Source organism: Moschus berezovskii, chromosome 3 (assembly GCF_049115385.1).
Source record: "Moschus berezovskii isolate FMDL1 chromosome 3, NW_MosBer_1.0, whole genome shotgun sequence".
Lineage (NCBI taxonomy): Eukaryota > Metazoa > Chordata > Mammalia > Artiodactyla > Moschidae > Moschus > Moschus berezovskii.
This window is the reverse complement of record NC_142462.1, coordinates 128,300,761-128,324,340: the sequence shown is the minus strand read 5'-3', so window position 1 is coordinate 128,324,340 and position 23,580 is coordinate 128,300,761. Positions and strand designations below refer to the sequence as shown.

Genomic DNA, 23,580 nt, shown 5'->3' with positions numbered 1-23,580 from the left:
CAAGAAAGTAAATCTGTGCAGGACCCGAAGTCATCGGGTCCAGGGGACTTTAGAATCGGTGGCATCTTGGCAGGAGGCTTGGCAGCTGCCGTCGCAAACACCTTCAGAACAGTCCACAGGGTGTGTTCCGTGTCACCTGTGCTCAGGTAAACGTGCCAAGTGTGAACTCTGTCCCGGTATCTAGATGGTTCTCACCTGTCTTATCTCTGCTGGGAAACGGCCAACGTTAATACCTTAATAAGATGCACAGGAGGGTGTCCGGTCTCCAGTAGATGGTACCTTCTAGGTTCAGTCAGCTATAGGCCTCGCCAAGTTTCCTGACCCCCAGAACCGTCCAAAACAAGAAATAAGTGAATAAAGTCTCCCAGAGAAATTAAAGAAGCCACCACAGCAAAGCCCCTGAGCTCTCCTGCCCCCACCGCCCGAGCTTCTCCCCGGGGCAGGGGCAGGAAGTGGGGAGACCCGGCTGAAGGGCCAGGAATCCGGACCTGGACTTGGGGTGACATGCTCGCCGCCGTTGAAACGCAGGCCTCAGGCTGCAGTGGGGCTCTATCTTCTTGGCAGAAGCAGGTGGGGGAAGCCCTCAGGCCCCGCTGTAGCACGGGCTGACAGCGGAGCTCAACACTTCCCATTTTCAAGGTCACACCTTGCTGAGAGAGGGGAGGAAAGCAGGAGACGCAGGGCCCCTCGGGGTGCCCTGCTCGCTGCGAAGTCCCTTCAGATGGGCATAGAGAATCATCAGTGAAGGCAGGGGAGTGCTTGTTCCAGAACCAAAATTAGGGATGATTCACGGATCAGACACATCAAGCTATGATGGAGCATGTCCTTACTCTCCACCAAAGAGTCTGATTTCAGCATCGGTCAAGTTATTGTGCCCACTGAAAGCGCATTTTCATGTCAGTGAGTCCCCATGTGGCTCCTGGCTCCCTCTTCCACCTCATTTTCTTTTGCCCTTACTCCCCTTTTAAGTCTACATTCTTCTAAACACAAGTGTCACAAAACTGGCTGTATTGAGTGGTGGGCTAATAGCTTAATATCTACGTTGCTGTTTATTTTTTCCATGTTACTGAACGTGTGTCATTTAAAAGCAAACACTGCGTGAACTATTGCCGTGGAGTTGATTATCTTTAGCTCAGAGGGTAAAGAATCTGCCTGCAATGCAGGAGACCCAGGTTCAGTCCCTGGGCCAGGAAGATTCCATAGAGAAGGAAATGGCAACCCATTCCCGTATTCTTGCCAGGAAAATTCCATGAACAGAGGATCGTGGTGGGCTACAATCCGTGGGGTCACAAAGAGTCGGACACGACTGAGTGATAGGCAGCTTTAGCATTGAACTTGACATGAGCAACGCTGGGTACCCACACACCCTATGCTCTGCTGGTGGACTGAGGACCCCAGTGGGGGATGACAGGAGGAGGCACGGACTGGGAGCATGGGGGGGCGCGAGCAGTGGCCCTTGAAGACGCACCGCATGGGTTAACGCTCTGCCCTTGGGCTTGCAGATGACCACTCCCGGATCCGGCTGAAATCAGAGAACAGCCACAGCAGCTCCGACTACATCAACGCCAGCCCCATCGTGAGTACCAGCCCTGCCACCCACAGGGAGGAGTAGGCCAGCCCGGCCCTGGGTCAGGCGCTGATAGCCAGTCTCCACCTGGTTACTAGTCTCCACAAGGTAACTACTCTCATCTGGTAATTAGTCTCCACCAGGTAACTCTCTACACAGTAATTAGCCTCTACCCAGTAACTAGTCTCCACCAGGTAATTAGTTCCATCTTGCAATTAGTCTCCACCAGGTAACTCTTCACCCAATAACTAGCCTCCACCTGGTAACTAGCCTCCACCTGGTAATTAGCAACCACCTGGTAACTAGCATCCACCCTGAAACTAGTCTCTACCTGATGACTAGCCTCCACTGGTAACTAGTCTCCACCTGGTAACTAGCCTCCACCCTGTAACTAGCCTCCACCAGGTTACTAGCCCCTATCAGGTACCAGGGCTGGTGCACCACCCCTGCCTGCTCTGGATGGCCCTTGTCCCCAGCATCCAGGGCAGAGGGGACACAGTGCAGGGCGCAGGGCCTGGTCACCCTGTAGCAGCAGCGTCCTGAGAAGTGGCTGCTGGAACCCATGACTTTGGGGGAATCCTTACTCCCTACTTGGGGGAAACAGGAAAAAACAGACACACACCTGTGCGTGTTGAAGTGATGGATGGCGTGGAGGTGGTGGAAACTAGGTTGGTTTCCTCTGGTTTTCCAGCAAGCAGGGTCTTCACTTCCTGGGGTGGGGGGCGCCGCAGCCATGCCTCCCTGGGCAGCTGGTATCAGATGGGGGGCTGGGGGAGGGTCTCTGCCCTGGAGACCCTGTAGCCAGCAGGCATTCCTGGCTTCTGGAGAGGACCCCCACCCCTGGCCACAGCCGCTATTCCCACCGCTTCCTCCCCTGCACCCGGGATCAGGGAGGGCCTAGGAGGAAACTCTGGAGCACCCCCCAACACAGGGGGAAGGGGCTGGAAGGTGGGCCTGAGGTCTGGAGTGAGTGTAGGTGGCAGGTGGTGAGATAAACCTGCTCTCTACTCTCAGCGTGGCCCCGCAGCAGAGCGTGTGGAGTGGGTGTGGGCTGTGTCCCCTTGGTCTCGGCGCTGGTCTCCAGGGAGGGTCAGGCCACCTCACTGAGTTCTCAAGTTGGCTTCAAAGACAGGCGTGCCAGATGTAGCACGTCCTGGGCTCTGATGACTGAGGTTCTGGGAGTGTCGGTGGCCGAGGGGGCGGGGCTGTCTCTGATTCCTGACAGAGCCTTGCGCGAGCCACGAGCCACAGTCCCTGCTGTCCTCGGCGGTGACCCTGGTGAGACAGCTCACCATCTGCCGCGAGCAGGACCGCTGACCGCAAACCACTGTCATCGTGGTGGCTTATCTCAGCGCCTCTGCTGCATAAACCTTAGTACCATGACGCGGTGCACCACGGGTCAGTCCTGCTTCCTGACACTTCACAACTTCACGGCGGGAGCGCCGTGCAACACTCGCTGTGAGAAGGGAATTTGCCGTGAGCACCTGTCTACACCAGCCCAAACCCAGGCCCGTGTTTCTGGGACTATTTTTAAGGAGTCGCGCCTTGGTTTCCAGCAGCGTAGACGTCAAATGTTGGCTCCATGTATGCAGAGGCCTCGCTGGAGCCCTTCAGTCAGTCTTCTCAGTAAACTCTCTTAGTGAGTCTGGTATTTTTCCATCGATTCTAATTCAAAAAGCCAAGCGGAAGCCCCATTGATTTCCGCATGTCTCCTCCGATGAGGCTGGGGTTTGCGCCAGCCGGGTCTCGGTGATGGGCTGCAGAAGGCGGGAGCAGCCTTTGTCCTGTTGGGCTCCTTCCCTGGAAGGAACACACAACAGGCCAGAGAAATTCCTTCACGTCTGAGAGACGGGAAGTTCAGTGCGGGGGTGCCCGACTCTCCCCCTTGAATGACTTCCAGCTTCCAGACGTCTGGGCCACTTCAAGGCTAGTTAGGACCGGGGGAGGGTAAGGGGCTGGAGGCCTCACCACTGCCCGCTCCTCTCCGAGCTGCCCAGGCCCCCACTCCTACACCTTCCCCGTCTCTCTCCTGTCGGCGGAGATTTAGAACAGCCTCCCAGGCCCAACAACGGGGCAGGGCCAGGGGTCAGAAGGTAAGGCCGGGAGAGAGACATGGTTTTCAGTGTCTTTTTATGTTTTCCTTTTATTTTGCCCCACAATTCTTTTTGTTCAAATTTGGGGAGTAAGTATGAATTAGAAGAGCTCCTCGACTTCTGTTCTCCCTGAAATGACTGACGGCCCCGTGACAAGCTTCCTGGCAGAGCTGAATGAGAAGCTTACGATTAGAGCCCAAGAAGCCCCAGCTGTGCAGAACAGTATACAATAATTACACCCGTAATATCTGTACTTAGTCCTCATTGAAGTTCAGGGAAGCCGTCAGTGCTAAACAATGTGCCATCTCTGCTTTGAAATCAGAGGTCACCAGAGTCTTGGAATTCTGTGAGAGAAACCGTCAGCCACGCAGGAGCTTGGTCACCAGAGTCTGTGGGAATTCTGTGAGAGAAACCGTCAGCCACGCGGGAGCTTGGTCACCAGAGTCTGTGGGAATTCTGTGAGAGAAACCGTCAGCCACGCGGGAGCTTGGTCACCAGAGTCTGGGAATTCTGTGAGAGAAACTGTCAGCCACGCGGGAGCTTGGTCACCGGAGTCTGTGGGAATTCTGTGAGAGAAACCATCAGCCACGCGGCAGCTTGGTCACCAGAGTTTGTGGGAATTCTGTGAGAGAAACCGTCAGCGACGCGGGAGCTTGGTCAGCAGAGTCTGTGGGAATTCTGTGAGAGAAACCATCAGCCACGGGGGAGCTTGGTCACCAGAGTCTGGGAATTCTGTGAGAGAAACCGTCAGCCACGCGGCAGCTTGGTCACCAGAGTCTGTGGGAATTCTGTGAGGGAAACCGTCAGCCACGCGGGAGCTTGGTCACCAGAGTCTGGGAATTCTGTGAGAGAAACCGTCAGCCACGTGGGAGCTTGGTCACCAGAGTCTGTGGGAATTCTGTGAGAGAAACCGTCAGCCACGCGGGAGCTTGGTCACTGAAGTCTATAGGAATTCTGTGAAAGAAACTGTCAGCCACGCAGGAGCTTGATCACTGTCGGGCATGGACTAGGGATAGTGTAACCACGACAGCACACAAGTTCCTCACCAGGCGTAAGTCTGAACATCTCAGTGACACTTAAAATTAAACTTACTCTTTACTCCTCTGTTTATTAATAAAGGGGGAGAATTGTTTAATTTTTAAACTCAGTGCGTTTAACAAATTCAAGTAGTACAAATTCACTGTTCAGAAAATAACTGCTCAGATGCACTGAACCTCACAAGAAAGTGTCCAAATAGGGGGAACAATTCCTTGCTTTTCAGATTTATAAGCGAACATCCATGTCCGTCTAGTCAAGGCTATGGTTTTTCCCGTGGTCATGTATGGATGTGAGAGTTGGACTGTGAAGAAAGCTGATCGCCGAAGAATTGATGCTTTTGAACTGTGGTGCTGGAGAAGACTCTTGAGAGTCCCTTGGACTGCAAGGAGATCCAACCAGTCCATTCTGAAGGAGATCGATCCTGGGTGTTCATTGGAAGGACTGATGCTAAAGCTGAAACTCCAATACTTTGGCCACCTCATCTGAAGATTTGACTCACTGGAAAAGACTCTGTTGCTGGGAGGGATTGGGGGTAGGAGAAGACAGGGACGACAGAGAATGAGATGGCTGGATGGCATCACTGACTCGATGGACATGAGTTTAAGTGAACTCCGGGAGTTGGTGATGGACAGGGAGGCCTGGCGTGCTGTGATTCATGGGGTCGCAAAGAGTTGGTCACGACTGAGCAACTGAACTGAACTGAACTGATCCATGTATTTATAATTATAGTTGGCACACGTACATGCTAAGTTACTTCAGTCGTGTCTGACTCTTTGCGACCCTATGGACTATAGCCCAGCAGGCTCCTCTGTCCATGGAATTCTCCAGGCAAGAATACTGGAGTGGGTTGCCATGCCCTCCTCCAGGGGACCTTCCCAACCCAGGGATCAAACCCAAATCTCTTATGGTCTCCTGCATTGGCAGGTGGGTTCTTTGCCACTAGTGCCACCTGGGAAGCCAAATTATAGTTTATATCAGTTATTTTTCTTAAATCTCAACTCGTAAGAATATGAAAATAATTCAAGTTCATAAGCCACACTCTCTCCCACTGATTTTACCACAGTTTCCCAGCAAACTCTTTCCATAAGACTTGGTGTCTGGAAAAGTGACTTGAAAACTCTGCTTGATAGTGTCTTGTTTTTAAAAACCATGTGTGAAATTTGCTTTGCATATTATGAGAAGCAAGTATAAGTGGTCCTGGGGCAGAACCAACCTTGCCCTCACCTGCACACCAGCCCACAGCCTCCCCCAAGTCACTCTTCAAGGCTTCAGAACATGGGCACCCTAGTCTTAATATACTGAAGGCTTAACTTTTAAGATGAGTTTTGTGTGGAACATCAGGGAAATATTGGTACATTTTTTGATGCAGATTAGACCTAGTTGCTCTATTATAACTCTCCTTCTACAGCTTGAACCAAATCTCTAGGGATACACCTTGCAGGCACCCTGGTTCAGGTTATGTCTGTTTTTCATATTGGCGAATAGTTGATTAATAATGCTGTCTTAGTTTAAGGTGTATGGCAAAGTGATTCAGTTAAGCATATACATGTATCTCAGTTCAGTTCAGTCACTCAGTGGTGTCCGACTCTTTGTGACCCCAGGAACTGCAGCATGCCAGGTTTCCCTGTCCATCACCAACTCCCAGAGCTTGCTCAAGCTCATGTCCATTGAGTGCGTGATGCCATCCAACCATCTCATCCTCTGTCATCCCCTTCTCCTCCCGCCTTCAATCTTTCCCAGCATCAGGGTCTTCTCCAGTGAGTCAGCCCTTTGCATCAGATGGCCAAAGTATTGGAGTTTCAGCTTCAGCATCAGTCCTTCCAATGAATATTCAGGACTGATTTCCCTTAGGATTGACTGGTTGGACATCCTTGCAGTCCAAGGGATTCTCAAGAGTCTTCTCCAACACCACAGTTCAAAAGCATGAATTCTTCGGTGCTCAGCTTTCTTTAGAGTCCCACTCTCTCATCCATACATGACCACTGGAAAAACCACAGCCTTGACTAGACGGACCTTTGCTGGTAAAGTAATGTCTCTATCTATCCTTTTTCAAATTCTTTTCCCATTTAGGTTATTACAGAGTACTGAGCAGAGTTCCTTGTGCTGCATGGTACATCCTTGTTGGTTATCCAGGTGGCATCTTCATGAGACTCAACACAAACTTTGGGGGTCTACTTTTTCTGAAAAAAATCCCAGAGCTAAAGAACCCGTGGAGACCACATCCCACTTCTCCAGCCGCTCCCACCCCACTTTACAGACACTGAGATGGAGGCCAGAGAGCCTGACTTTGCCCACGGTCCTGGCGCTTTGTGTGACCACAGCAGTGGGGGACGATCAGCCTTGACATCAGCGGAAGCCGACGCTTATCCCCACCAGGAGCGCCGGTGGAGACAGCCTCACCACCCGCCGGGGCAGCAGCCAGCGCGCCTGCAGGAGGAGTTGTCCTCCCAGAAACTGACGGTTCCCTCTGGTTACCACACCGATCCTGCCTGCAAGTCTTAAGTGTGCTGAGACTTCTGTTGTTCAGTTAGATGTTTGCTTTACTTTCATTCAGTCAGACGCACAAAACTGGACAGAGGCTGCGTGTGCGAGCAAGGCCTCATCTTTGCTCCACGCACAGAACGAGCGCGGGATGTGGGGACGGTGCTTATCTTCTGAGCAACTGTCAAGCTGGTGGCGCAGGTCGCCGCTCTGTGATCGTTTACTGCTTCCGAGCGGCAGCCATGCGATGCAGTCAAGGGGGAGGGCAGTGACATGGGCCGTCGCGCACCCCCTGCCCTCAGCCCCACGTCCTCCCACCTCCAACTCGGTTGATGCAAATCGAGTGACAGGGAGCCCTCTCCCTACAGGGGGCCTTATTTACCTCCCGAATCCCTGATCCGATTTTTGCTTTCAATCACATATTTCTCACTGAAAGCAGCTAAATGTGCTGGGTTGTACCTACGAAGGATTTTAAAATGCGTTGCTCTCTGAATTGCTTTGGGCAAAAAAGCACATTTGAAAAGGAGGTGGGGTTATACTTTTCACGCAGAACTATTTGCAAGGAAAAGACGGGGTCCCTGTAAATAGCTGTCACCCCAACAAATGCATATTTTAAACATCAAAACTCCTTATTCCTGCCAAGCACGTTCCCACTGAAACATGTTAATTGGGGCTTTCAGCAAGAGTAACGTCATTTTACCTGTATTGTACGTTGTTGTGAATTTCCAGTTTTAATTACGAGTCACTAAATTAGATGCACAGAACGCGTTTTCTCCTGCCCCCCCACCCCGTAGCCAGCGTCACGTCGCTGCGCTGATGGAGCGACTTACATCTGTTCTCCTGTGCTCTTTCCTGCTCTCACGGCATACATAATTATAAGGTGCTCTGGGGGAGTCCCTTCAGACTGACAGCCATGGGCTCTGAAAGTGCTGACGGGCAGGCGACACCGGATGCTTGTTAAAGGGGACACGCACCCTTCTCAAACCCAAACCTGGAGGGGGCCTTCAGGTGACCCGGGGCTTCCAGCCGACATCCTCGTGTGTCACCATTGAATCGTGAGTGGTGGCACCTTCCTTGTTTTTCACCATGTTGGGAAATGAGTTCTTAACAAGTACCTTTAAATTTGGAGCGTTTTAAATCTTTCATCAAGCCCAGGTGTCAAAAGAGTAGAAACCAGTGATGGATGGAAAGAATAAAGGAGGCTACATGTCTGATAAGTGAGTAGTCGCCTGACACCCAGGGGAGACCTGCCTGCTCTCTTCTGGGGGGTCTCTGTGGTCCCCAAGGGGGGACAGTGAGGACGTCCGGCTGACCCCTCACCTGGCCCCTCCCTTGTCCTTCTGGGACACCGGCGTGAGAGGGAGAACACCGTCTGATTTAATCCGATTTGCTGCTCCAGGCTTTGTTCTCATGTTTTTCCCTGCTTAGTCAGTCTTGGAATTAACTGTTCTAATGAAGGTCTTTTAAGCCAGACTTCCTCTCTCGGAGCCAGCAGGCCGCGTTCAGGCAGATCGACAGCCAGGAAGCTCACCGCTTCATTCTCCTTTGTTTGTTTTCGGTCCTTGTCTGGCGAGGTGGAAAGAGAATATGAAATGAGCTCCTGGAAGCCTGGGCCTGTCCCCGGCCAGTGCCTCCTGGGCTGGCTCTCAGACCCGGGTGGCTCGGCTGGGCCCTTTTTGGGTACAGAGCAGCACAGCAGCACAGGAGGGGATCTGCCTCATCCTGGGAGGCAGGGGGCACCGTTGCTGGGCCCCTCCAGGTCCAAGCGGTGCCCACCCTCTGCCCAGCTCAGCACCCGCAGTGCCAACCTCAGCCACATTACTTTTGAGCCCTGTGTGTGGCCAGGGTGGCCATGGAGGCCACGCACACCAGCTGAACACCTCCGCGATCACAGTCGTCCGTGGACCTGTCACCATGTGGGTGACCCAGGCACCTTCCCTATCTCCCCACGGCCCCGCTTCACGCGGACCTACATGGCTGATGCTCTGGCATCTGGTCTCTGGTTCACTGGCCTCCATTCTACTGATGCTGCTCAGTTACCGCCATTCCAGGTGTCAGAAGAACGTTCAGCCTCATCTCCAGGCTCCAGGCACAGGGTCTCCAGGCCCCCCTAAAATTCAGGCACCAGGCCCCCACTAAACTCCAGGCACCAGGTCCCTGCTGCTGCTGCTAAGTCACTTCAGCCGTGTCCGACTCTGTGTGACCCCATAGACGGAAGCCCACCAGGGTCCCCTGTCCCTGGGATTCTCCAGGCAAGAACACTGGAGTGGGTTGCCATTTCCTTCTCCAGTGTGCGAAAGTGAGAAGTGAAAGTGAAGTCGCTCAGTCGTGTCCGACCCTTAGCGACCCCATGGACTGCAGCCTACCAGGCTCCTCCATCCATGGGATTTTCTAGGCCAGGTCCCTAGGCCCCCGTAAAGTCCAGACACCAGGCCCCAGGCCCCACCTAAACTCCAGGCACCAGGCCCCCAGGCTCCCCCTAAAATCCAGGGGAGGTTAGATCAGGAGGGGTCTGGCAGGGGCCACGGGGTTTCCTGCCTCCACAGAGGTGGTGTGTGTTGGGCCCGAGGGCTGTCAGCGCAGGACTCGGGGCCCCGGGCCTCCCCCGCCCTGCCCTTCCCGAGCTCATCTTCCTCCTGTGCTCTTGTCTCCACAGATGGACCACGACCCCAGGAAGCCCGCGTACATCGCCACCCAAGGACCCCTGCCCTCGACGGTGGCTGACTTCTGGCAGGTGACTCTTTTTAAATTAAATTTTGTTCTGAGTCTAACGGCTTAATAAATTGATCATGAGTAATGCCTTGGATTCAATTAAGCAAATTCAGATTTGTTTACAGGTGTTCATCACGTGTTCCTTGGTTTCAGAATTTACATGAGCTCATTCATATTTTTTATGATCAACCTTCTTTTCCAAAACTTGAGTATGAAAAATTCCCTTTGAGATATTAAACCTTTAAAGACTTTTACTTGTTAAGCCGCTTCAGTCACTTTATCTTATTAAATATAATGAAATAGCACATGCGTAAATTATTGCGTTTTAGTCAGATGTGTCTCTTGTCAATAGTTTTAATCTTACGAAGGTTAAAAAGTGGTGCTCAGGTTACAGCCTCTCTCCTTGTGGATTCTCTGTAATGATGTGTTTGAGGAGCCAGGCTGGTCTCTCTTCATCCAGCGAATACTGCACACTCGGATCAGGCTCGGGCGTTGGGGACACTGGCCAGTAAGAGGAGAGCCCAGAGGTCAGCGGGGCCACCCCTCCCCAGCCCGTCTCCCTGCCCACTGCCCACCGAGCAGCAGAGTCCCGGGGGCACGGCCTTGGGAAGGCGGCACCGAGGGGCGTGCACATGGGGTCACGCCACTGCTTGGTGGTTGAAACAGAGCCCTACGTGAGTCGGGCCCACAGGCGCCCCAGGACTGGCAGAGCGCACCCTGAGGACAAGATGAGGGAGGCATGGCCTCTGGGTCTGCAGGTGCTGGGCGGGAGCAGCCTGTGGGCCACAGGGCCAAGCTGTCGGCGTCCGGTGGCCGCTCCATCTCTAACCCAGAGGGACCCGCTGAGGTGGGCAGAGTCCACGTTCTCTGCTCCCTGTGCCCCGTCCCCAGCTCTCCAGCCAGCCCTGTCCTGGCTCCATCCCGAGAGGCTTATGCTCCTACCCAGCCTTGAGTCTCTGCGGGCTGCTGGGAGTCAGGAGGGGACCCGGGAGCCGCTCTTGCCTTGTAAGCATGTTCATGCACCGGCGTCAACATCTCGGTTCTTCACGGGCCACACGAGCGAGCGCGCATCGGTGAATGCTCTTCCCCGGTTCACGTGGTTTTTCTTACTGATTGTTCTGAGCAATTGCCATTGTTGGGGGCCATTCATTGTGCCAGCATTTGTAAACCACTAGAGCATTTATGGAGATCTGACATCAAGGAGCATTCTTGAAATGGAAAGGAAACATCTCTAAATGATATGGCTTGCGAACCTGCAGGTGGGAACCCAGATGGGACACTTCTGCGTGGCCCTGCCCTTCCATGCTGCTTCACACTCTTGGGAGGAAAGACCAGGCTGAGCCCCGTGATCGCGGCCTCGAGCCATCAGGCTGGACCAACGGGTCCCACTGCCCCGAGGGCTGAGTTTCCTCCTCGTTACACCTGCTGAGAGGCTGTGCAGCCCGGGAGGACCCAGGTGGCCGGCTCCAGCCTAGACCTGAGGGGCCTCCTCACCCCACGCAGAGCTGTGCCCCTGAGACATGAGCCCATCCATCCCAGCTTGCCTACGGAGTGCTGCTGGAATGCCATGGAGGGTTTGCCCAGTCACCTGCCTGCTGCCCCCCAGGCTCCATGCTCAGGCAAAAAGAACACAGAAAACCCCGAGCTGTGTGGCAGAATAATGGACCAACAGAATTCCACGGTCAGCATGTCTTCTGGTCGGCCTCAGCCCGTCACACCAGCGTGCGCGTTTTGGAGGAGTGCCTCAGAGGGGCGGTTTCACTTTCACAGCTTCGGGTCCCAGTCGTAACCGCCTGTAGGCACAGCTTCTCTTGCCAGCAGACACACAAGTTCCTAAGGTTGTGTCGACACTCACACAGTCATCGCTTACATCCACGGACCACTTTCCCTGTGGCAGGCCCTGTGTTGGGGTTTGTATATTTTGACCCCTAGACTTTGCGTTCTACAAGACTCACGGTTCATGCTCTGCCCCGGTTCACGTGGTTAGTACACGGGGCCACTGGTGTATTTTTCTTACTGCTTGTTCTGAGCAATTGCCATTGTTGGGGGCCATTCATTGTGCCAGCATTTGTAAACCATAGGATATCCTAGAGCATTTATGGAGGTTTGATATCAAAGAGCATTCTTAAAATGGAAAGGAAACATCTCTAAATGACGCAACTGGAGAAAACTATTCAAATAAGATGAAGTGCAAGATACTTTGAGAGACACCTCGGTCAGCACTTACCAAACCTCCAGGAAACACTGGTATCCCTTGAGGCGGGAGTGGACACTCTGGCCAGTAGGCTGCCCTCCCAGGCTGTGTCAGGCTTGTCAGCTCATCACAGCCTCTGAGACACCCTGCAGCAAAAAGACCTCCCTGACTCTCTCACCAGGTGCTCTTGAGCCAGATGCATGGGCTCCACATCAAGCCTCCAGGTCCAGTTGCAGGAAGAACACAGTGGAGGGGTGCTGGCCTCGGACAGAGGGTATCTTAGCATCTGCTTCCTAGCACAGTCACACTGGCTGGATTGGCCTCTAGATCATATATTCTAGAAATGGCTTCTAGCAGGCACAGCTCCTTATTAACCACCCAAGGTCATAGGCTCAAAATTCCAGGTTCCCTTCAGTGCCTTGGGCTCCACAAAAAGTGTGTGGAGGAGACAGCGCCTGCCTTTAAACTTCCTGCAGAAAACAGAGCCTCTCAAAACCCACGGTGAAGCAGAAGCTCCTGTAAGAGTAAACCCTGCTGTGAAGCATGAGAAGTTTTCTGTTGGAAAGACAGCACGTTCTGAGTGAGAGTTCGCGTCTGGGTTCACAGCTTCCCCAATAGTTCAGCAGGTGGAGACTCTGCCTGCAATGCATGAGACACAGAAACGTGGTCGGGAGGATCCCCTGGAGAAGCAAATGGCACCCACTCCAGGGTTCTTGCTTGGAGAGTCCCAGGGACAGAGGAGCCTGGAGGGCTGCAGTCCAACGTATTGCAAACTGTTGGACAGGACTGAGTGACTAAGCACAGCACACACGGCCTTTGACAGGTTGGACACAGGGACTCAGCACACGTAACGGAAAATATCGAAGCGTCTTCCTTTCATTTGAGCTCCGGGATGCTGCCCTGAGCCCTTCCCCAGAGGAGCTCGCGGGGTTTGTCCATGGTGAGCAGGGTCCCGCAAGAGAGGCCCTGGTTGGGTGGTATGGGCAGCGCAGAGCCCAGGCCGGGAGGGGAACACAGCGGGGTGTTCCTCCACCGGCTTCCAAACGAGGCCGCGTTCACAGGCTCCATGAATGTGAATCTGGGGGACATTTTTCCACCCAATAGGATGCCAAGGAGAAAAATGGACATGGAGCCCCAGTGGGGCACCATCGTGACCAGGAAACTGGAGGAGGCTGGAGACAGACGGCAGGGTGGGCGGGCAGACGGAGGAGGCCGGCAAAGCAGAGACGCCCGAGGCCGTCAGCAAGGGGCACATGAGGTGGGCCCCGCAGGCTCAGGATGAGGGGCGACACCCAGTGGAGGGGCTGGGGAAGGCTCTGTCTTCACGCAAGCATGGCAGCTTCCAGAACATTACGTCGTGGGTGTGACCCAGTGACAGCCGACGCCGCAATCACCTCAAGGCAGGGTCTCCTGCCCCAGCCAGGCCCCTCCCTCCCGACCCTGTACCCCCTCTGCTGGGGCTCTGCCAGGCCACAGCGCCACTCACCCTCCAGCGATTAGAATTCTTTCTCTGAATTCACACCTCACGTTCTAAGAATTTGATTCCAAAACCAAATGCACATAAGATCCACAGCCTTCCTATAGCAATGTGTTCTGACCTGTGAGGACGGCCCAGGTATTCCTGGGTCTGAAGCGCCTGCTCCGCGAGAAGTCAGCCAGCATCCAAGTCCATGGAGAGGAGGCAACAGTTATTGAGCACTTACTGTATATGCTGGACCCTGGGCAGGCACGGGGGGATGTGACCTCACCTGACGACCTGGGGTGAAGCTGTCGAGTGAGTGATCCCCAGAGGCAGTCCTGCAAGACGGGAGGTGGCTAGGGGTCGGGGGCAGGGAGTTGATGTTTGACGGTGCAGAGGCTCAGTGTAGGGAGATGGGAAGGTTCTGGGTGTGGTGGTGGTGAATGTCCAGAATGTCCTTGAACTGTACACTCAAAACCCATCGAGAAGGTATTTTTATGTTACGTATACTATGGATGTGAGAGTTGGACTGTGAAGAAAGCTGATCGCCGAAGAATCGATGCTTTTGAACTGTGGTGTTGGAGAAGACTCTTGAGAGTCCCTTATACTGCAAGGAGATCCAACCAGTCCATTCTAAAGGAGATCAATCCTGGATGTTCATTGGAGGGACTGATGCTAAAGCTGAAGCTCCAATACTTTGGCCACCTCATGAGACGAGTTGACTCACTGGAAAAGACTCTGATGCTGGGAAAGGTTGGGGGCGGGAGGAGAAGGGGACGACGGAGAATGAGATGGCTGGATGGCATTACCGACTCTGTGAACATGAGTTTGAGTGTACTCCAGGAGTTGGTGATGGACAGGGAGGCCTGGCGTGCTTTGATTCATGGGATCGCGGAGAGTCGGACACGACTGAGCGACTGAACTGAACTGAACTGAACTGACTGATACTTTACTAGCTGGAGAAGGAAATGGCAACTTATTCCAGTACTCTTGCCTAGAAAATCCCATGGATGGAGGAGCCTAGTGGGCTACAGTCCATGGGGTCGCAAAATACTTTACTATAATAAAAGAAAGTCAGAATCCCGATCCAGCAGAGCACTGAGGCGCAGGGCTCCACATGACCCCCCAATCCCCACAGCAGCTGCACAAGTGTCAGACCTGACCCCGTAATCAGATCCGACCCCCATGATCAGACCCGACCCCCATGATCAGATCCCACCCCCGAGATCAGACCCAAACCCCGTGATCAGACCCAAACCCTGAGATCAGATCCAACCCCCGTGATCAGGCCTGACCCTGTGATCAGGCCTGACCCCCAAGATCAGACCAGACCCCCGAGATCAGGCCCAACACCCATGATCAAACCCAATCCCCGAGGTCAGACCCCACCCCCGAGATCAGACCCGACCCCCGTGATCAGACTTGACCCCATGATCAGACTGGACCCCTGAGATCAGACCCCAGCCTGTGGTCCACAGCGCTTCTTGCTGCCCCACAGGCTGTGAAGTGAGGAGGGCGGTGAGTGGGCACGTGAGCCTCTGTAAAGAGAGGGAGGCCATCAGCGGTGGGGACGTTGTGCTCAGGTCCCCCTGCTGTGAGGGCCTCAGGGTGCGTCCTCTCCGGGCGCAGAGGGTGCATACCACACCCTCCAGCTGCGCATGTGTGTGCACTTGTGCAAGGCAAGACCAGGCTAGATCGGGGTGAAGACTTCTCAGGAGGCCATGGTTTCCACATGGGGAGCAGGGCAGGTCTGTCACTTGCCAGGGGCCAGGCTCACACTTGAGCACCAGGCAGCTGGGGGGCAGGAGCAGCTTTCTCAGAGAAGAGCACCTCGGGGCTGTGAGCAGGAAGGATGAGTCCCGGGCGCAGGCTGCGGCGCTAAGCCGCCCGGTCAGGCATCACCCACCCATCCTAGAGCTCCTCCGGTCCCCAGCCCCCCAGCCCCTTCGCCACTGTCCAAGGAACCCTGTCTGCCGTCCCCCCTGTATTTTCGGACCAAGCAGAAGTGCAGGCAGCTCGGTCAGCTGGTTCAGGCGTGTGAGCCCTGTCCACTCATGTGGACCCTGCTTTTGGCCGAGCGGTGCCTGAGCTCAGCCCGGGGCCTCTCCGGGGCCAGGACTGGTGGCCAGCCCTGCTCACTGGGAGCTGAGGGGCAGGGAAGACACTCTAGAATTTCCAGCCTTGCCCTCTCTGCTTGACAGACTTTCTGGTGACTTTCAGATGATGCAATCAGAGGCTGGGGAGCTGGGCCTTGACCACCAGGTACAGGCGCTGAAGGCAGCTGGAATTCAGCTGGTGCCCAGTTAGTACAGACACTTATTAACATTTTACCAAGAAGAAAGTCCACCTGTTGCTTTCTATTTCCCACTTTCTGAAAGTATATTCTACTATGAAGTCTTCACTGGGACAATGTACTTTCTTTTGCAAGCAGTGGGGCTTGGTTCAACTAAAGAGCTTTAGCTCCTCAGCACCCATCAGTCACCGCTCTTAGGATGGACAAGGAGAGACCCGAGTGGAGGGCTGTGGGAGGTCCAAGGAACCTTAAGTGTTTCCCTCCAGGAACTTATGATGAGAACGGCAGTGATGAGCTCCATGATTGAGCAGTGTGCCTGGGCGGTGGTGGGTCCAGCAGGTCAGCTAAGGGTGACCCCTTTAAAGCTAGTACCACCAAGCCCCCAGGAGCCGAGCCTGGAGCAGCCAGAGGTGACCCTTGCAGACACCCAGCACCCCCCAGTCTTCAGGACGCCCAGTCAAATCATACCCACTGGCTCAGAGGCCACGTCACATCAGGGCTCGTGGCTTCTGGTGGCCCTAAGAGGCGGGACACGGAGCAGGAGGAGGTCCCCAGTCCCTGTCCCCCGTGATGCCCACGTAGCCACTTCCACTGTTCACCTACACGAGCCCTGGGCAGCGAGTGAAGGGAGAGGAGGGCTTGCAGAGGCAACGATTCTGGAATGTTAAGAGGCTGTGGATGCAGCGATGGACTCGGGGGCCCTGTTAACTTAGAGACCGACTGATTCTAGAGCACATCATCTGATTGGTTGTCCAGCTGCTCAGTCGTGTCCAACTCTTTGCAACTCTATGGACTGCAGCACGCCAGGCCTCCCTGTCCTTCACCAACTCCCAGAGTTTGTTCAAACTCATGTCCATCGAGTCGGTGATGCCGTCCAACCATCTCACCCTCTGTCGTCCCCTTCTCCTCCCGCCTTCAGACTTTCCCAGCATCGGGGTCTTTTCCAGTGAGTCAGCTCTTTGCATCAGGGGCCAAAGTACTGGAGCTTCAGCTTTAACCTCAGTCCATCCAATGAATATTCAGGACTGATTTCCTTTAGGATTGACTGGTTGGATCTCCTTGTAGTCCAAGGGACTCTCAAGAGTCTTCTCCAGCAACACAGTTTGAAAGCATCCATTCTTTGGGTCCCAGCCTTCTTTATGGTCCAGGCCTCACATCCATACACAAAAGCCATAGCTATACAGACTTTTGTCAGCAAAGTACTGTCTCTGCTTTTTAGTATGCTCTTTGGCTTGGTCATAGCTTTTCTTCCAAGGAGCAAGCATCTTTTACTTTCACGGCTGCAGTCACCATCTGCAGTGATTTTGGAGCCCAAGCAAATAAAGTCTGCCACTGTTCCCATTGTTTCCCCATCTATTTGCCATGAAGTGATGGGACCGGATGCCATGATCTTCAATTTCTGAATGTTGAGTTTTAAGCCAACTTTTTCACTCTCCTCTTTCACTTTCATCAAGAGGTTCTTTAGTTCTTCTTCACTTTCTGCCGTAAGGGTGATGTCATCTGCGTATCCGAGGTTATCGATATTTCTCCCAGCAATCTTGATTCCAGCTTGTGCTTCATCCAGCCCGGCATTTCGAATGATGTACTCTGCACATAACTTAAATAAGCAGGATTATCTGATTAAATTAAAGGACTGCAGGTATTGAGGACAGTGAGTTTCCTAAGAAAAACCTGATCTTTTGTTTCTGTGTTTCAGAAGCATTTTAACCACAGGCCCTAGATTTTCCAGGATATTTTTCTTCAAACATTTATTCTGATTGAATTTTCTGCACATGAATTCACAAATCTTTATAGATAAAAGGAAACTTTTGTCAGATCCTCTTACGTCAAGGTGGGATTTGGGAACCATGCCGTGTGTGGTCAGGCGTGGCGAGCCTGGTACCCGGATATATGTGTGTCCTCCCACCAGGCATGCGGGTCAGAGCTCAGGCTTGGGTGAAAAGCAGCCTGGGTTCCCTTCTTAGCTGACTTTTATGGCCCGCAGCCGAAAATGCCCTGCCTTCACGTGTGACACAGTTCCCTCATCTGTCCTTTCTTCCTCCTTTCATTCTCTTTTCACTTATTCTTTGACTTTTTCTCCTTTTTTCTCCTCCTTCTTCCCTTGGTTCACAAGTGGATCTGACGCATCTACATCAGGTCTGGGTTTGAAACGATGACAGCCTGAGTGGCGCTTTTACCTAAGAAGTCAACGTGTGTATTAAATGTGAAACGTGAACACAGCCCAGGGGCTGTGAGTGCTTCCGAGTGACCACATGCCCAGCTCAGGTGACTTCCCACACAGTCAGGCACCTGGCAGAAATACCTCCGTGGCAGCTGCGTGACGTTCAGGTGAACCGGCAGCTTGGTGTGGCCTCGCTGTGGAAATGCTCGAGTGGCACACACGAGCCACCTCGCCTCTGCTCAAAGAGAAGCAGGCCGTTCTGCCTTTGCAAAAGGAGGCTTGCTGGATTCCGGTGAACGGGCAAGTGTTTCTATGCAGATGGTTCTCCTTCCTGCCTGGGCACAAACACTGCGGGTGGGAAAACACCCAGAGGGGCCTGCTACAGTCCATCGGCACCGGGACTCACTGGAGCTCAGGTCAGATTTTTTTGAGATTCATTTATTTGCTCATTTATTTCTGGGTGCTCTGGGTCTTTGCTGCCTCTGGTTGTGACGAACCAGGGCTGCCCTCTAGTTTGGGTGCACAGGCTTGTCACCGCGTCCCTTGTCGCAGAGCACAGGCTCAGAAGCTGTGGTGCACGAGCTTAGTGGCTCCGTGGTATGTGGGATCCTCTGGGCCAGGGATTGAACACGTGTCCCCTGGATTGGCAGGCCGACTATTAACCACTGGCCCACCAGGGAAGCCCTGGGTCCGATCTTAGTACCTGTGAGCCGCCTTCCTCCCTGCTCAACCCATCCTGGGGGTCAGAATTAAGTAGTGGCTTTGCTCCCGTTACTTCAGGGTTTTATCTTTGAAGGAGGCCCATGCTGACGGCTTTGTTTACAGAGAAACAGACCAGGTGGGTTTGTGTTACGATCCTGCATCACGACATAACGAAGATTTCATCCCCTTCATTCACATTTAGCCAGGTCACCACCCGCCTCACTCACAGCTTGACTCAGGGCCAGTGACTGTGTGGCCAAAACAGACCAGAGGCCAGGAAGACTTCAGGGCACGCTTTTTATGACCGTCCTCTGGACAGGGCGAGAACGGCACTAGGGGTCTGCTCTGCAGAAGGTGCTCAGACGCTGCTGTTTTCTCTTCTTTAATCGATTCCAGAGTGTGTGGTTCCAGCTGATTGACATAAAATATGTTCTCAGACCTCTTTGTCAGCATCCTCACTGCCAGGCTTAAGCTGATCTCTCCTCCACCTATGAAAAGGAGTTGGCAGCGGCAATGAATCGTGCGTCGGGGATGGAGGGGTGCGCTCGGCCTGCTCTGGAGAAAAGCTGTCTCCACTTCACGTAGCAGCCACTGCAGCGGGTATGCAAACTGCGCATGGGCTTTCAAGAGGCGCGTGTCTGCACCGAACAGGTCCCGGGAGGACTCTGCCAGGCAAGCCTTTGATAGCATTTTCTTTGAGTTCTTTTCAGAGAGGCAGTCAAATGGTCTCTTTTTAAAATATGTATTGTTTTCAACTAAGCATCAACTATAATAAAGCCTGGTGCCAGATGCCTTGGAGGTAGAGCTGGCAGCCAGACGGGCTGCCGTCTTCAAGGAGCTGACAGTCTGGTGGAAGAAAGCCATGCCCACACAGATGAGAGCAGAGCAAGGTGGAGGGGGCTTCACAGGACCTGCGGGGAATGGGAGGGGATGCGTGCCCCGGAGGGAGCAGAGCACCTCACAGAGAGCAGCCCCGGACTTGACTTGTCCACGTGGATGTCTGCCTCTAATCAGGCCTCAGGGCACTCCGAAGGAGGTTTGTTTGTTTTTTTTTTGCTAAACATTTGGTACTCAAGAAAGACTTCAGGTGAAGAGAATCTACAGTTTCCTTCCGTCTGGTGAAATTCAATGAATAAAAGAAGCTTCAAACGGACATGTCCCGACGCCTGTGGACAATTCGGGGGCTGGCATAGAGGCTGGGCCTCGGTGAGTGTGTTCGTTTCCTGCGCTGCCGTAACAGATTTCCGCAAGCGGGGCAGCCGGAAGCTGCAGAAGCGTTCTCCCTCTCAGTTCCAGAGGCCGAGTCCAGCCTTGGTGCCAGCAAGGCTGTTCTCCTGCCCCCAGAGCGCCAAGACGAGGCTCCTTCCTGCCCGTGTGTTCTGGCAGCATCTCTGCGGCGCCGTCCTTGTGTTCACCTGGCGTCTTCCTCCTCTGCTCAGTTAGGCCCCACCCTGATGCATCGGAACCTCGTCTTCTTATCCTGGTGACATCTGCAGAGACACTCTTTGCAAATCAGGCCGCAGTCATTGGTGGCAGGGGTTAAGATGTCAGCATGTCATTTCAGGGACAAAGTCCAGCCCATAGCCAAGAGCAGCCCAGCATTTCTTTTTTAACCAACATTTGGTAAACTTGCGGTTAGTCGCTCAGTCGTGTCTGACTCTGTGACCCCATGGACTGTGGCTCACCAGGCCCCTCTGTCCATGGGAGTCTCCAGGCCAGAATACTGGAGTGGGTCACCATTTCCTCCTTCAGGGGACCTTCCCAACCCAGGAATCGAACCCACCTGTCCTGCGTCTCCCGCGCTGCCGGCAGACTCTTTGCCGCTGATCCACCTGGAAACTCACTCGTTTGGATCAAACAGCCGCCAAAGCATGTGTTTCACGTCACTCGAGCCCATGGTGTGAGCAGCTGTGTGTTAAGCTTTCCACACACCCAGGTCTGATGACTGCGAACAGGCTCCCGTGCTCAGCTGTGTCAGCTGTGTTGTCATCACGTGTCCCTTCTCCAGGTGGCCTCCGAGTGCCACAGAGGGGCTGGGGGCATAGGTTGTCGCTGGTGAGTTTTATGACAGCCCAGGACCCCTGAGGTGGTGCTACCGATTAAGAATCTGCCTGCCAGCGCAGGAGACCTAAGAGATGTGGGCTCAATCCCTGGGTCGGGAAGATCCCCTGGAGAAGGGAATGGCAACCCACTCCAGGATTCTTGCCTGGAGAATCCCATGGACAGAGGGGCCTGGTGGGCTACAGTCCATGGGGTGCAAAGAGCTGGACACGACTGAGCATAGGAGCGCAGCCCAGGACCCCTGAGCCACCACCCGGACTCCCATGACACACCCGCTGGTGAAGCAGTGACTGTCGCCACGCGGCCCCGTCGCTCCCCGCCACCGTGTGCCAGGTGATAGCGCGCGTTCAGGGTGGCCTCCACAGTTGGTGCTGAGTGTCTGAGGAGACGCTCAGGAGAAGGGGGCATTTCTGGTTGTTCTCCAAGCACAGCACCGGGACCTGTCCTTGGGATCCCCGCCTGAGATCATGTTTCATCCGACCCAGGACCAGCAGTGCCTGCCTCCTGTTTGGGAGAAGGAACCCACTTTTTGCCAGTGAAAGATGTTACGGCCTGGCCCCTCTCCCCCTGCCGTGGCCTGTGGTGTCCTGACCTGTGTTAGGTGCCCAGTAAACGTGCCGTGTGCTCCCGGAGACGACACTGTGCTCTCTGAGCCCTAAACAAACAGGAAGTGTATAAAGTACCATTTCTGGTATCAACCATCCGCTCTTCGGCTCAGCAAAGCCGCTGCTTCAGGGTACCACAGCAGGATCAGCGGGGACTCCAGGCCGCTGCCTGCTTCCTTGAAGAGCACGCTGGAGGTATCTCAAAGCCTTTCTCATGCCGGGCACGACCCTGTGAAACTGACCCGGAAAGAGTGCGATCTCCATTTCAGAAACGGACCCTACTTGACCGGGACATTCACCAGACCCTGTATTCCCTCAAAAACCCACCAGCTGTGCCCTCAAGTCCAGCCCTGAGAGCAGGGCACTGCGGTGGAAGGTGGGCAGGGAGTGGGTGCCCAAGCGGGTGAGACAGCGGCGATTTAGTCAGTCCCTCTCTGCTTCCACACAGTGACCTAAAAAGAAGTATTATCCCTTGGGGTGCTTTTGGAGTTGTTTGTCTAAATTGTTTCATTTGGATTTACTCTCAACCACACCTTCAGAGAGCCCCGAGCGTCCCTGGACGGAAGGAACCGCGGTGGGGAGGGCTTCCTGATTCCAGACTCGGGGAGTACAGCAGAGCCTCGGTGATGAGTTTATGGCCTGGATCATTGTATTTTTATTACACTCATAAAACCTGTGTTTCTCCTCATTTTCCTAATGGCTTCAATGAGCTTCTGTACCTTCTCCAGGCACATTAAACCACGGCATGTGAGAAGGACCGATTAGGGCCAGTCAGGGAGCCGGCAAAGCTTAGAGCGCGGCGTCCGCCTTGAATGGTTGGATTTGCAGTGAAGAAGAGGGATGCGTGTGGGCTTGAGTGTAATTCATATTTGTGTGGGCTCTTTTGTAAACATTGCAGCAAGCCCCATTAAATTGCACCGCAGATGATACACCATGAGGGGCCTTAAGAATATTAGCTATTTCTATCATGGGGGTGGGGGTGAGCCAATATTAAAAAAGAAAATACCGTGCACACATCTGATATTCAGAATATAATTTAAAGGGGAACTTAGTAACAAGAACATGAAGAGAAAGCATTTTATATCCAAGTTATGTGGATTTTATAAACTACAAGATCTTGATCAGATTGTTAAATCTATGTTTTAAAGAAATGGAAGCTCTGATACAAACTTCACATCCAGATGCAGTTGTTTATAAAGATTTCTGAGACGTTAACGTAACCCAGCACAGGGAAAGCGGAGACTTTGTCACTGCGTTTAACGTGCCAGCAGGTCTTCAGGCTGCTCGGGGATCCCTTAGAATCAGTGAGTTGACCGACGGAGCCAAGTCCACGGCCGCCGGCTGTGACACGTGACTGAAAAGGATCGAGTTCGAGGGCCTTTGTGTCTTCACCGGGTCTGCTGTTCAAGTGTGGGTGCATCTTTCTGCGTGTCCCGGAGCTAGTTTGGGGGCTGTGGAGGATGGCCGTCAGCTCAGGGTGCTGGTTTGGGGCTGTGGAGGATGGCCGTCAGCTCAGGGTGCTGGTTTGGGGGCTGCGGAGGATGGCCATCAGTTCAGGGTGCTGGTTTGGGGCTGCGGAGGATGGCCGTCATTTCAGGGAGCTGGTTTAGGGGCTGCGGAGGATGGCCGTCAGTTCAGGGTGCTGGTTTAGGGGCTGCGGAGGATGGCCGTCAGTTCAGGGTGCAGGTTTGGGGGCTGCAGAGGATGGCCGTCAGTTCAGGGTGCCCGCTCCTCTGGGCAGAGCTGCTGTATTTTGGTAGAAGTGGGCACTCTGTAACGCACGTGGGGAGGAATCTTCCAGAGTCTGCTTCCGGTGGGATGGCAGCTCCACAAAGCAGACCGCTTCTCTGGTCCCACGATGGTGACGAGCACACAAACGTGTCTGTGATTTCTGCCCGTGTCCCTTGGAACAGCAGCGTGTCCAAGTCGGCAGGCTGCCCGCCTGGGGCCCAGCACCCTATGCCCGGTGGCCTGTTTGTGGCGCATCAGAGGCCAGCAGGGAGGAGCCGTGGCTGAGCGGAGCAGGGAACCCAGGGAGCATTAAGGTGTGGAACGGGTGTACTGTGTTCTGTTTGTAATGTCTCCTGGAACAAGCAGACTGTGGGCCCATGCACTCAGCTGCAAAGGCAGAGCTCACCGCCTAAGGAACCAGTTTCCTGGGACGGAGCCCACGTGAGCCGTGTATCTGGGGCGCTAACTCTGCACGTCGCAGGG

At 53.9% G+C, this 23,580-nt stretch overlaps 1 protein-coding gene across 3 annotated transcripts in view; it reads left to right on the top strand.

Annotated features, from left to right (window-relative positions):
• PTPRN2 (protein tyrosine phosphatase receptor type N2) overlaps positions 1-23,580 on the top strand; it is a 638,480-nt gene that overhangs the window by 590,667 nt on the left and 24,233 nt on the right. For all 3 annotated transcript variants that reach the window (XM_055421655.2, XM_055421657.2, XM_088834793.1), the window contains 2 exons: positions 1,503-1,576; positions 9,836-9,913. In XM_055421655.2, coding sequence (XP_055277630.2) covers positions 1,503-1,576; positions 9,836-9,913 — 152 coding nt within the window. The remainder of the gene's footprint in view (positions 1-1,502; positions 1,577-9,835; positions 9,914-23,580) is intronic.